The sequence below is a fragment of the Peromyscus leucopus genome, chromosome 14, assembly GCF_004664715.2.
Source record: "Peromyscus leucopus breed LL Stock chromosome 14, UCI_PerLeu_2.1, whole genome shotgun sequence".
Lineage (NCBI taxonomy): Eukaryota > Metazoa > Chordata > Mammalia > Rodentia > Cricetidae > Peromyscus > Peromyscus leucopus.
Genome location: NC_051075.1, coordinates 26715451 through 26729753, shown reverse-complemented (window position 1 = coordinate 26729753; position 14303 = coordinate 26715451). Strand labels below are relative to the sequence as shown.

General features: G+C 40.6%; 1 protein-coding gene and 1 pseudogene across 1 annotated transcript in view; one reads left to right on the top strand and one right to left on the bottom strand.

The window, feature by feature from the left end:
• Ttc6 (tetratricopeptide repeat domain 6) overlaps nucleotides 1-14303 on the bottom strand; it is a 194777-nt gene that overhangs the window by 100094 nt on the left and 80380 nt on the right. The window contains exon 7 of the mRNA XM_028869755.2: nucleotides 3246-3387. Coding sequence (XP_028725588.1) covers nucleotides 3246-3387 — 142 coding nt within the window. The remainder of the gene's footprint in view (nucleotides 1-3245; nucleotides 3388-14303) is intronic.
• Nucleotides 8131-9619, top strand: LOC114693391 (annotated as a pseudogene).

Sequence of the window (14303 nt, the reverse complement as noted above, 5' to 3'; positions counted from 1 at the left end):
GCCTATGGACCTATGCCTTTTCTGTCAAACTGGTAGGTTCTCTGCCATTAATTCTTACATTCTCCCCTGTTTTACTCTCTCTCTCTCTCTCTCTCTCTCTCTCTCTCTCTCTCTCTCTCTCTCTCTCTCTCTCTGGGTTGTCACAGCACAGGTATGAAATATTTCATTACAGTCCCACTTCTCACTGATATTTTGGTGTGTTTTCTCTTTGCTGTTTAGACTGCTGAATCCTATGTTCTGTCTTGAAATTCACTGATCCTGATTCCACCCACCCACTAGAGATTTTATTTCAGTTACATTTCAGGCTGAAACAGGTATGTTTCTCCTCTATAGATTCTATTTTTTTACTAAGACTTTCTATGTACTTTCTGAGTCTCTTATTGTTTGTTGCAAAGATGTTCACGATTTGTCAATTGGTCATTTTTATAATGGTGGTTTACATTTTTGGCCAAAATTTTTTTAACATTGATTATCTCAGTGACAGCATCTGTTAAGCACTTTTCAAGAGATTTTTTTCTTTTTTCCAAAACTTTATCTTTATTTATTTATCTATTTATTTATTTATTTTTATTTTTGGTTTTTCAAGACGGGATTTCTCCATGTAGTTTTGGTGACTGTCCTGGATCTTGCTCTGCAAACCAGACTGGCCTTGAACTCACAGAGATCCACCTGGCTCTATCTCCTGAATGCTGGGATTAAAGGTGTATGCCAACACCACCCAGCCTTTATCTTTATTTTTAATTATGTGCATGTGGAGAGAGATATACGCATAAGAGTGCAGGTGCCCAGGGAGGCCAGAGACAGACTTCCTGCATCAGGTGGTTGTGAACTTCCCAAAATGGGAGCTGGGGACTTAACTTAGGTCTTATGTAAGAGCCTTATCTGAGTCATCTCTCCAGCCATGCCTTTTGCTATTTAGTATGGGAGTTTTCCTAATTTTTGAAATCTTGGTATTTCAGACCTTGTGTCATCGAAGTCAGATCTTACTTAAACCCTCTGTTTCGCTGGCACTCCACTATACCTTTTTCAGCAGCACCACGGTGGGGCAAGAAAGGAGGAACTCATTAGATGGGGACAGAATTCCCATGTGGTCTCAGCTGACAACATGGACAGACAGTCTACTCACTACTCCAACAGGATGAAAGACTTCACACGCATTCATCATTCTTTTTCACTAAGGCAAAATACATGAGAAAAAAAAAGTCAACCTAAGGGAGAAAATAATCATTTCAGCTCTTGGTTTCAGAGAGTTGAGCCGACGCCTGGCTGCCGCCACTGCTGTGACCAGAAGCGGGTGGCACAGCAAAGGTGCTGACTCATGGGAATCAGGGAGCAGAGAGGAAGAGGAAAGGAAGAAGCCAGAGACGGGCAATGCCCTTCAAAGACGTGCCCTATTTCCCTGCCCCTCTCATCCAGTCCATTGTCGTCCACAGACTCTACCACATCCCAGCAGTACATTTAAGCATAACTCGATCCGTGGATTAGATCAGGGCACTCATGACCCAACCGTTTGCCCAAAGCCCCAGACCTCAATTTTGCATTGGAAACCAAGTCTTCAAAACATAAGGCTTTAGAAAACATTTTATATGCACGCCACAATACAACTCCATACTCAGCCTGCCTTAGTGACAATCTGGTAAGGGTGAGACAAGCTGGCAAGGGCACACCTGTCACTAGCCTTTCCTGGTAAAGGCAGAGAATGGGAGCACACTTCTTTCTGTGGTGTCTGTACAGATTCAGCATTTACTGACTTGATATAATGAAATAATACATTTTCACTTGTGGTGGTATTCTAATTGTACTGAAATGTGATTTTGATTGTATGTTAATAAAGTTGCCCGGGGGTCAGAGCTATTAGAGCCATAGACAGAGTGTGGCAGTGGTGGCGCACGCCTTTAACCCCATTGATCTCTGTGTGTTCAGGGATACAGCCAGCATTGGAGACATATGCCTTTAAGACCTGGGGGGCTGTACATACAGACAGTGATGAGGCAGTCACGTGTTTGGGTTTACAACCAATGAGAAGGCAGAATGACTATGAAATGACTTACACACAGGGAAATAGCTCTCTTTTGGGAAGCCAGGACCACTGCAGGAGGGAAGGTGAGATTTTAGCTCTGAGCTCTGACCTCTCGGCTTTCTCTTTTACATTGGTTCTGTGTTTCTTATTTAATAAGACGGTTGGTTACATCTACATTCACTGGGGCATGTGTGCATGGATTAGGGTGTGTGTGTGTGCTATAGTGCGTGTGTGTGTGTGTGTGTGTGTGTGTGTGTGTGTGTGTGTTGAGTCAAGCATGCATCATGTGAATGTGTGAGTTTGACCATCTGTCCATACAGAGCATGTATATGTTGTTCTGTGTGTGTGTGTGTGTGTGTGTGTGTGTGTGTGTGTGTGTGTACCTATTGGTGTTTCCAGATTTCCAAGTTTTATAGGTCAACTCCAAAACATATGCGGTAAAAAGAAAACCCAGGCAGTGGTGCCGTGCCATGCCGTTCTTTGGGTCCTAACGTTTCTAGATACTTACTGCACATCCTTCTCTGCACTTCTAGAGTTGTCTTGGGTTGTGATCTCCAGAGTTTTCAGGACCTTGGCAGGAAGCATAGGGAAAAGCCAAAGTCTTACACCTAACTCTCAGGAAATTATCACTAATCACATTGTGGTATGTTATTAAAGAAGACCCACAACTATATAAGAGATGCTACTGAAATAGGTTTGTCTTTTCCAGCTACATATCTTTTTAAAGCCAGAATTTTTTTCATATATTCTAACCAAACAAACAACCCAAAAGGAATCGATATAGAATGTATGAGAATTCAATATATAGAGAGGTTTGCCAAGTGAGTAAAGTAAGAAACAAATTCTAATTTTCTCGCTCCACTTAGGTATTGGAGAGTGTATCCCAGGAAGCAGGGTGAGGTGTGGTGCAATGCTAGCTAGCACCCAGGAGATCAGGGCAGAGGGATCAGCAGGGAGAAGCCAGCCTGACCTGGACTACACAGCAAGACAATGCTGCAAGAAATGAAGGTGAACTCGTGGAATCAAGTTTAACACCGGGGTTTTACTCTTTTAACAGATATCTAACAGTCTCTGATTTAAGTTTTTGTAAACGTTCAAAGACATAGTTCACACTAGCAAATATTGAAGTCCTCAATAACAGCGTTCGAGCATGCCAAAAGAGTCCAAACCAAAAAGTTTAAGAACACGTGAGCTAGAGAAACCTAATATTAATGGAAATTCTTACTTCTTCTCCTGAGAGCTTCAGGCTTGGTTGGCGAGCTTGCCGTTGACTTGTCTGAGCCCACTCAGGGAATCCCTTGGGTGGGATTGGTGGAACACTGATTCGTCGTTGTTCCTCACTCATTACAGGAACGCCATACACTATTCTACAACAGGACAAAAATAATAAATGTGTTTCTAAAGTTATTGATCAAGCAAAAGAGGATCACCCTCTTTTCACTTACCTCTGCTTAGATCAATGTGCTGACATTTAATATCAGCACTAAGCAGATTGTGGAGAACTCAATTCAAAATTTAAAAAATATGCTTCTAAACACAATTGATTTGTAAGCTTTGTGATGCTTTTGATTCGTTATACGGGGAAAGTAAGTTCGCTTTATAAATATGTAACAACAAAGGACATTGAAACTTTATTTGGGGACTAGAGATATGGTTCGGTGGTTAAGAGCACTGGCTGCTCTCCCAGAGAACCTGAGTTCAATTTCCAGAACCACAGCTCTTCCAGAGGATCCAAAAACCTCTTTTGGTCTCTGCAGGCACCATACATGCATATGGTTTACAGATATACATGCAGTAAAACACCCATATACAAAAAAATACATTTTTAAATAAATTTAAAATAAAATTAAATTTTATTTCTAACTTTCTTCCCCACTTCAAATTCACAACCAAATAGTATTTCTTGGACTGGGGCCAAAACACCAACCTAAGCAGAATTGCCAAAACACTTCTAGTTTTCCCTTTGGACTTCCATCTTGCCAAATTGAAAATGTTTAGCATCAGCTCTTCCTCAGTAGACAACAGGCTTATAACTAAGAATGTATATAGTGCGCATGCATATATAGTATAAAACTCAAAGTTCGGAAGCAGAGTGTATCAATAATAGGTTCGGGAGTTAATACACAAACCAAGCACACCAATTGGTCTTTATGCTCAAGCAAATCTAAATATGGGCTGGAGAGATGGCTCAGCAGTTAAGAGTATTGGCTGTTCTTTCCGAGGTCCTGAGTTCAATCCCCACAGCCAGGGTGGCTCACAATCATCTATAATGGGATCTGATGCCCTCTTCTGTCATACAGCAATATATGCAAATAGAGCATTCATATACATAAATACATGTATCTAAAAAAAGAAAAGAAAGTCTAAATATCACTGACACTGTTGGAAGACAGACTCTGTGATGAGGCTCACTTGCTATTGTGTTGGTGTTATGATTGGAATATGATTTGTATTCACCAAAACTCATGTTGAGTCCTGTTCCCAAAAGAAGCAATGTTGGAAAGTAGGGACTAATGGGAGGAATTTGTGTCATAAGGCTACAGCTCTGTTCAATGAATCAATGCCATTTTTCCAGGAATGAGTTAGCACTGATGGATGGGAATTCAACTTCATTTCTGTTTTTCTCATGAGATGCAGAAGCATGAGTCCCTAACCAGATGCAGCTGACCACTCTGGAACTTCTAAGACTCCAGTATAAATCTGGTTGCTTAGTTGATTTTTAATAAACTACCCAGTCTTGAGTATTCTGTTAGATCAACACAAAACAGACTAAGACACTTGAGTAGTAGGCACTACTACCTTTCCTTCCTTAATCCATTTCCTCATTTGCAACACTGATTGGTTCTTATATCTACTTCTTAGGAATAATATATGCAAAAAGTGTTTCAAACAGTACATGTTCAGTAAGCATCTTATAGATTATAATCCATATTCTTACTATCAAGGAAGAGGATAAAGGAGCAAACAAGTCCATCTCGCCAAATGTAAAAGCTACACCTTTTTCAAAGTCAATGTCAGTCGACCGTCAGACCAGGGAATGAAATATATTTCTTACTGTGAGCTGCTGTCAGAAGCTCAGAAGACGTGTGATCTGAGCTGTGAGAACACTTCTCTAAATTATACATAAGCAACCGTGAACCACATCCCATGATGCGTGGAGGTTTCTCCCTCTGGCAGCCTCCTCTGCCTTCGGAGGACCCTGGGGAGAGGAGTTCTCCATCACAGCAGCTTCATTCTCTTTTCCTGAGAAAGTGTACCTTGCTACAAGGCGTACGAAATCTGAGGGAAAGTTCTCTGGAGCCCACCGTCACTTTCAGGTGATTCATAGAATATGTGCATAGGAAAACTAAAGATATTCACTTACAGAAAGTTTCACAAGGTACCATTTATTTGCAATAGCATATTCAGTACACCATTTTCAAAACATTCATAGCTAACCACTAAACTAATTTTTACCGCCCATTTGCAGGGTTTCACTCCATATCTGTAAAATTGTGACTTATAGAGATTGTGACTTTCCAGGCTCATCTTCTTAGATGCTAAGCTACATACATTTCTTTATCCTTGTGTAACTTTTGCTTAAAATCTGCAGCAGAGGCAGACGAATATTTTGCATGCTTTTTGAAAGCAAGGAATGGAGTCTCAAAATTAGGAGCCTATAGAAAAACACATATGTAACTATACAGATTTTTATTTTTGCAAAATATGATTGGGGGGTTTTACTTTCGAACCACAGACAGTTCGTTGCTACATGCAAACAGTGACATCTGGTGGATGACACTGTTTTACTTTTTGAAAAAAAATACAGAAAGTTGTGGGGAAAGACTGCAAATAATTTCTTTCTTATGTCTTTCCACACAAAAACAGAAACATGATAGTTACCGCTGATGTGTACAGTGCAATGGCTTTTTGCCGTTACCGCTCTGTATTGTTGGGGGGGGGCACATCTAAGAGCGCTTGCAGTTCTTCCACAGTCCCAAATCTGATCTTCAGCACCCACATGGTGGCTCACAACAGTCTGTCGCTCCACATCCAGGGGGATCTGACACACTCTCCTGGCCTCCATGAATACCAGGCTTGGGCACAATGCACAGACATACTAGTAGGTCAAACACATAATAAAAGGAAAAAAAATACACAAATGGCATATGTACTAAATATGTTTGTAACAGAAACTTAAGGAGGTCAGAATTGATTCTGGTTCCAACTCTGCCATGTATTTGGGGGTTCAGAAATTTGCCTTCATCTCTTCCTCCACACAAGAAGAGAGTTACGGTAAGAGGGTTAAGATGCTATAACCCTGATGTATATTCTCCTGTGACACACACCACCAAGTAGACTTCAGATAAGGATTAAGTCTCAGGCTCTTTGATATAATACCTTAGGCTATTGCCTAAGCTCTACAGCAAGGAGGCCAAGAGGAGGGTACAGCGGGGCCAGGAATAGCCTGACTATGGAGAAATGGAAGGCAATAAGAAGAATGGGAAATGAAAGCCCATTACGAATGAAGCACCACAGATCCCGGATGACGTTATCCTACAGCTGGTATCAGAAAGCTTTAGCAGGAGACAAGGGCACAGTCTAGTGGGGAGGAAAACTCAGTGGATGATGAGGAATTTAAAAAGAAAAACTGGGCCCCATTCAGAAACTCCAAAGCTTCATGGAGTTACATAATTAGCATAAGGAAGTCCCCCACAGTTAGTAGTGTCCTCCACCTAGACTCCTAGAAGGGGACAGACACTGGTCCAATCAAATAGTAAGATACAGCCCACCACCACACTATAAGCAAATACTCTGATTCCAAAATTAGATGGCAATGGAATAAATGTGAACTACAAAGGGTGAGTGAGCATGTTTCTTCCCATGCAACTAGGGACTGAAAACAGGGTGAGAATGAGTATTCAAGAGAAAGCATAAAGAGAAAAGGGGGGGGGGTCCAGAGGGGTTCAGAGATATACAGGGCAATGAGATGCAGCAAAAAACATGCTGAGATTCAGAGCTGCCTGAGCCTGAATCCCGGCTTACCAGCTATGTACATATGAGCCAGTTTCCTAAATGCCACGCTGCCATTTCTTCATTTGGGAAATTAAGTGTTTTATATACTATGTACTTGTTAGTACAAACAACACTCTTCAGTCTCTGCTACATAATTTTCTATTTTCTTACCAAACATCACTACCTTCCTTGAAGGAGTTGGACAAAAGCTTCACATAGACCCATTCTTCATATATCTGATTTATAAGTTAGAAGATGTAGAGGTGATAACGCTGAGATAATTACACATCTGTCTCCACACAAGACACTTCATATCTCTTCAAAGGAGAAGACACTTTCAAAATATTTCAGTGCCATTCTTATAAAAGATGTGTAATATGTGTGTTCACGAAGAGGCCTGTAATAACCACTATCATATAGGAAATCCAATAGGAAGGGATTGTCTTTAATAAGCCTCAACAATCACTGAAAGGAAACAGGTAAACTTTCGGATCATGCTCCATTTTCCCCAATCCTATTCAGTATTCTGAATGAAGGGAATATAAACCTTTACCTCTGTTTATCCTACTTAAGATCTTACAGGAGTATTTTAGTACTTCCAAACTAGAGAGTGCAAACACTGTCGGGGAAACCTGTCCTATATTATTTTGGGTGGACAGAAAAGACCTTTCTTCAATAAAGACTTATACTTCCCTTAAGTGACTTAGAAAAATGATACTGTAACTGTTGAAGTTGGGATTGCGATTTCTAGACTTTTTACACCTTAAAACGTGAAACCACTGGTGAGCAGAAGTTTGAGAGGTTAATATAAGCAAACAAGTGATATACCTGAAAAATAAAAAAATTAAGATCCAACTTATAGCTGGTTGGTATTGATAAAGAAATGCATAAAATAAAAATAAGGCAAACATTATTCAATAAAGTGGGAAAAAATCTTCAACTGAAGAAATATAGTAGCCTATCAGGATGGTTTTGTGGGTATATGAAAAAGTTGATTAGAAGGCAGTCCACCCTTTCCATCGGGGGCTCGGCTTCGGCTCGTCCCAGGCGGGCGGCTGTGGAATCCGGAGGAGGAGCTCGAGGAGGACCGCGGCCCGCGTTGCGCAGGCGGGAAGATGGCGGCGGCCTCGGTCTCGGCGGCTTCGGAGTCTCATTTTTCGAACATCCTAACTGAACCATTGAGATCCAACAGAAATATGGTTCGTCATTCTTCATCTCCATATGCATTATATCCACCTGATAAGCCTTTCCTAAATAGTGATCTGCGACGGTCCCCAAATAAGCCACACTTGCCTATCCAGAAAGCAACAGCAGAGCCATATTTTCTGCTCTTAAGAATCTTCAAGATAAGATTCGATGCTTGGAACTGGAAAGGATTCAGGCAGAAGAAAGTGTGAAAACCTTGTCTAGGGAAACAACTGAATATAAGAAATTATTGGATGAACAGATATAAGAGAGAGAGAATTCAAAGAATGAAGAATCAAAGCACAATCTGACATCCCAGCTGTTAGCTGCAGAAAAGAAATGTAGTCTTTTAGAAAAACAGTTGGAATACATGAGAAACATGATAAAGCATGCAGAGATGGAGAAGACATCTGTCTTAGAAAAGCAGGTTTCCCTAGAAAGAAGGGCAACATGATCAAACTCACGTTCCAGAGCCAGCTGGAAAAACTGGATCTTCTTGAACAGGAACACAACAAACTTACCACAATGCAGGCCCTTGTGTGTGTGTGGGGGGGGGGGGGGGGTAATGCAAGAATTTGAGTCTAAACTCTGTGAAGAAGAGCGGGAAAGGAAGCGTATGCAGGTTCAGTCAGCAGAGCTGCAGGACTGGATTTAGAAGCAAATAGATTTACTTTTGAAGATAAGACAACTTCGTATGTTCCAACCAGCACTAGAAAAATTAAAAAGGAGAAGTCAACACCACCAGAAAACAAAGGTTCTAGAAACCACTTTGGTGCACAGCCACACTACAGATTGTGCTTAGGTGATAACCAGTCCAGGCCATGCCGTGGTAGCCAACGTTCAGCATGTCTTGCATCTGATGAAGCCCCACAGTAAAGCTCTGTGCGATGATCGAGTGGTTAGCGGTGTTCCCCTGGCAAAGCAAGCTTGCTCACGAAGTAGCAAGAGTAAGAAGTCAGTGACGCCTCCCTCCAGCAGGGTCGGTGAAGAACTGTCAGATGCCTTGCAGACGCTACAGGATGAATTTGGGCAAATGAGCCTCGACCACCAACAGCTTGCGAAACTCACCCAGGAGTCACCGACTGTGGAACTGAAAGGACAACTTGGAGTGTGAATTGGAGGCATTGGTCGGGAGAATGGACGCAAAGGCCAACCAGATAACTAAAGTCCAGAAATACCAGGCCCAGCTGGAGAAACAGAACACAGATAAACAGAAAAGGGAATTAAACGCTAACAAAGAGACTCTTGATGAAGAAGGAAACAGCAGTCGTTCATCTGGAGTGACAAGGACCACCAGTAAGAAGGATTTTGCCAAACAGAGACCTGGAGAAAAAAAGCAGGAAAAATCTTCAGTTACTGAAAGACACGCAAACCATACAGAATTCATTGCAGAGCAGTAGTCTGTGTTGGGATTACTGACACGAGATGGTAAATGATGTATCTCACTGGACAATGACAATAGACTTTCCAGGTTTCGTGCTTGCTAATGCTGCCATTACTAGCAGGAGTTAAGAGGCCCAAGCTTCGTTACACAATCTCTTGTGTTACGCAGCACAACTAAATGGAAATGGAGTTTTACCGCCCGAGAAGCTGTGCTGTGTCTTTGAATCTGCTGTATTCATATACTGCACTTTGTAAATAAATGACCAGTTTTTTACTTGTGGGTATGTTTTTTAAGTAGGAATATATGTAAACTGGGTTTGAAAATTCAGAATATGAGGCTGTCCCCATAGTCAGTGCTGGAAAAGTCTCTTGTTTTTAATCTTCTCATGGTGTGAAGTAACCACTACTTTCCCTTCTCCAGATGACCATTAAATGTGTTGTTTCCAGCTACAGATAGAGGCTTTCTGTATTTAAATATTTATATATTTAAGAGGACTTTGTTTTGTTCTGCTTTTTGGTATTTCAGATGTTGATCAGTATGAAATCACTCTTAAAGACTCAAACATTTTTAAGTAAGTTACCCGTGAAATATATAACATCTTCTAAAACTATAAACAGTTGTTAATGAAATAAATGAAATTTTGGAATAAAGAATTAGAAGGGGGATATTGTGAAATGTACACATTTGCAGTTTTTAGACAATACCTATTTGTAATCATGTTACTCAGTTAAGCTCTGGTTTTAATCTTGACTCTTTGAGAACCCCATGCTTTTAATGTACAGAATAAGGGTAGTGTGTGAACTGAACACACCTGATTATCATTATGTCAATGTAAATTATAATTTTGAAGAGATCAACATGTTTATTAAATTTTGTACTGAAATCAATAAAGCAACTTTTAAACTTCGCTTAGTAGAGAGCTAAAAAAAAAAAAGAAAAGAAAAGAAAGTAGTCCACCACCAAACATACGCTAGTAAACTGGCTCTAGAACACAAGCCTGGAAGATCTGGCCCCACCCTTCACCTGCCTATGATGGTGTGGGTGGGGAAGATATGCCCCCCTCCCTCCCTGCCCCTCACTGCCTGAGGCAGGTGGAAGAGATGGCCCTAAGGTCATAAGAGCAGGAGAGCTGTCCTTGCCCCTCAGCAGATGCAGCACTCCTGAGAATGTCCCCTGTAGCTCTACCTGGACCAAACAATAGAGCTGGCCCCGATGGTCCATGGGTGGGAGTGTGGACCCTAAGGGAGTGGAAACAGGAGAACTGGCCCTGCCTCTTGCTAATTGCTGCAACTAGTGAATTAGCCTGGGCAGTGCTGTGGAGTTCACCCTGGTGGCGAGGACAGGGAAGAGAGGGCTGGCAGGCTGACCAACCTGCAACTGCCCAGGTCCAGAGCCAGGGTTATGAGTTGACCCACCCCAACATCTATCCCATCTATGATCTTCGTGAGCACATGTAGGGGTCAGTCCTGCAGACTCAAGGCAGCAGGATCTCCACAACACAGAGCAACAACAGGATATCCAAGAGGAATCCTAGTGAGGGCCCAGCATCAATGGTGTGGCAGAAACCAGAGGCCTTGATCCAGACCAATGACTCCTTGTAATGAACACTATATCACACTACAACTACCATGGTGAAATTATTTTGCCTTTTTTTTTTTCCTCTCAGATTTTATTGGGGGGGGGGCGCTGTGGGAATAGAGGGCAGCTGAGAAAGGATGGGGAAATGAATGGGATTGATATGCATGATGTGAAAGACACAAAGAATAAATAAAAAGAATGTTTAAAAAAAGAAATAAAAATCGAGAAAAAGACAAACAAAAAATTGGAAGAATCCCTTAAAGAAAGCCAAGAAAACACAAACTAAGTCAGGCATAGTGGTGCACATCCTTAATCCTAGCACTCGGGAGGCAGAGGCAGGTGGATCTCTGTGAGTTCAAGGCCAGCTTGGTCTACAAAGTGAGTTCTAGGACAGAGAAATCCTGGAGAGAGAGAGAGAGAGAGAGAGAGAGAGAGAGAGAGAGAGAGAGAGAGAGGAGAAAAGAAAAAAACACAAACTGAGGGAATCTGAAAATGGAAAATCTAGATAAATAAACAGGAACTACAGACTGAGCCTCACCAACAAAAACAAGAGATGGAAGACAGAATCTCAGGCATTGAAAATACAACAGAAGAAATAGATACATTGGTCAAAGAAAATGTTAAATCTAAAAAAAAATTCTGACATAAAACATCCAGGAAATCTGGAACGCTATGAAAAGACCAAACCTAAGAATAATAGGAATAGGAGAAAGAGATGAATACCAGCTCAAAAGTCCAGAAAACATTTTCAACAAAATCTTAGAAGAAAATTTTCCTATCCTAAAGAAGGATATGCCTATAAAGATACAAGAAGCATATAGGACACCAAATAGATTGGACCAGAAAAGAAAGTCCCCTTACCACATAATAATCAAACACTAAATATACCGAATAAAAAAAAATATTAAAAGTACCAAGGGGAAAAGAGAAAGTATTATAAAGGTAGACCTATTAAAATTACAACCAACTTCTCAACGGAGACACTAAAAGCCAAAAGGGCCTGGACAGATGTGCTACAGACTCTAAGAGACCATGGATGCCAGCCCAGACTAATATATACCCAGCAAAATTTTAAATCATCATAGACAGAGAAAACAAGACATTCCATGACAAAGTCAAATTTAAACAATATCTATCTATAAATTCAGCCCTACAAGTGATACTAGAGAGAAAACTCCAACCAAAGGAGGTTAACTAAACCCATAAAAATACAGGAAATAAATAACCTCATACCAGGAAAACAAAGGGAATCACACACACACACACCACCACCACCACCAACAAGAACAACAACAACGAAATAACAGGAATTAACAATCATTGGTCACTGCTATCTCTCAATGTCAGTGGACTTAATCCCTGAATAAAAACACAGGCTAATAGAATGGATGTAAAAACAGGATCCATCCTTCTGCTGTATAAAAAACATATCTCAACACCAAAAATAGACATTACCTCAAAGTAAAGGGTTGGAAAAAGATTTTCCAAGCAAATGTACCTAAGAATCAAGCTGGTGAAAGTCATTCTTCACCTAACAAATACCTAACAAAATAGACTTCAACCAAAACTAATCAAAAAAAAGTGGGAAAGGACACTTCATACTCAAAGGAAAAATCCCCCAAGAATATGTCTCAATCCTTAACATCTATGCCCCAAACACAAGGGCACCCACATTTGCAAAAGGAACATTTCTAACGTTTAAACCATATATCACATCGACCCTCACTCATTGACATTGGTAGACTTCAATACCCCACTCTCACCAATAGACGGCCATCTAGACAAAAACTAAACAGAGAAATATTGGAGCTCACAGATGTTTTGAACCAAAAGGATCTAGCAGATATCTACAGAATATTTCACCCAAACACAAAAGAATATGCCTTCTTCTCACAGTATAAAGCCCCTCACAGAACTTTCTCCAAAACTGACCACATACTAGGTCACAAAACAGATCTCAACAAATACAAGAAAACTGAAATAACTCCCTGTATCCTATCAGACCACCAAGGATTAAAGCTGGATTTCAGCAACAACAGAAACAACAAAAAGCCTAAAAACTCATGGAAACTGACCAATTCTCTACTGAATGATTACTGGATCAAGACATAAATAAAGGAAGAAATTAAAGACTTCCTAGAATTCATTGAAAATGAATGCACAAAATACTCAAACTTATGGAATACAATGGAAAATGTGCTAAGAGGAAAATTCATAGCACTAAGTGCCTACATAAAAGAGTTGAAGAGACCTCATACTAGCAACTTAACAGATCACCTGAAAGCTCTAGAACAAAAAGAAGCAAACACACCCAAGAAAAGTAGACAACAAGAAATATTCAAACTGAGGACTAAAATCAATAAAATAGAAGCAAAGAACAATACAAAGAATCAATGAAACACAGATTTGATTCTTTGAGATCAAAGATAGACAAACCCTTATCCAAACTAACTAAAAGGCAGAGAGATAATATCTAAATTAACAAAATCAGAAATGAAAAAGGGGACATAACAACACAAACTGAGGAATTTCAGAGAATCAAAAACTGCACTCCACAAAATTGGAAAATCTATAAGAAAATTGACAATTTTCTCAATATATACCACTTGTCAAATCAAGTGGCAATCATCTTAAATCAAGATCAGATAAACAATTTAAATAGACCTATAACCCCCAAGGAAAGAGAAGTAGTCATTAAAAGTTTCCCAACCCCCCCCCCAAAAAAAAAACCACCCAGGGCCAGACAGTTTTAGCACAGAATTCTACCTGACTTTCAAAGAAGAGTTAATGCCAATAGTCCTCAAATTATTCCACAAAACAGAAACATAAAAAACACTGCCAAATTCATTTTATGAGACACAGTCATCCTGATACTCAAAGCACACAAAGACCCTACAAAGAAAGAGAATTACAGACCAATTTCCCTTGTGAAAATAGACACAAAAATACTCAACAAAATACTCACAAACCCAATCCAAGAACACATCAAGAGCCCAGCGTGGTGGCGCACGCCTTTAATCCCAGCACTCGGGAGGCAGAGCCAGGTGGATCTCTGTGAGTTCGAGGCCAGCCTGGGCTACCAAGTGAGCGAGCTCCAGGAAAGGCGCAAAGCTACACAGAGAAACCCTGTCTCGAAAAACC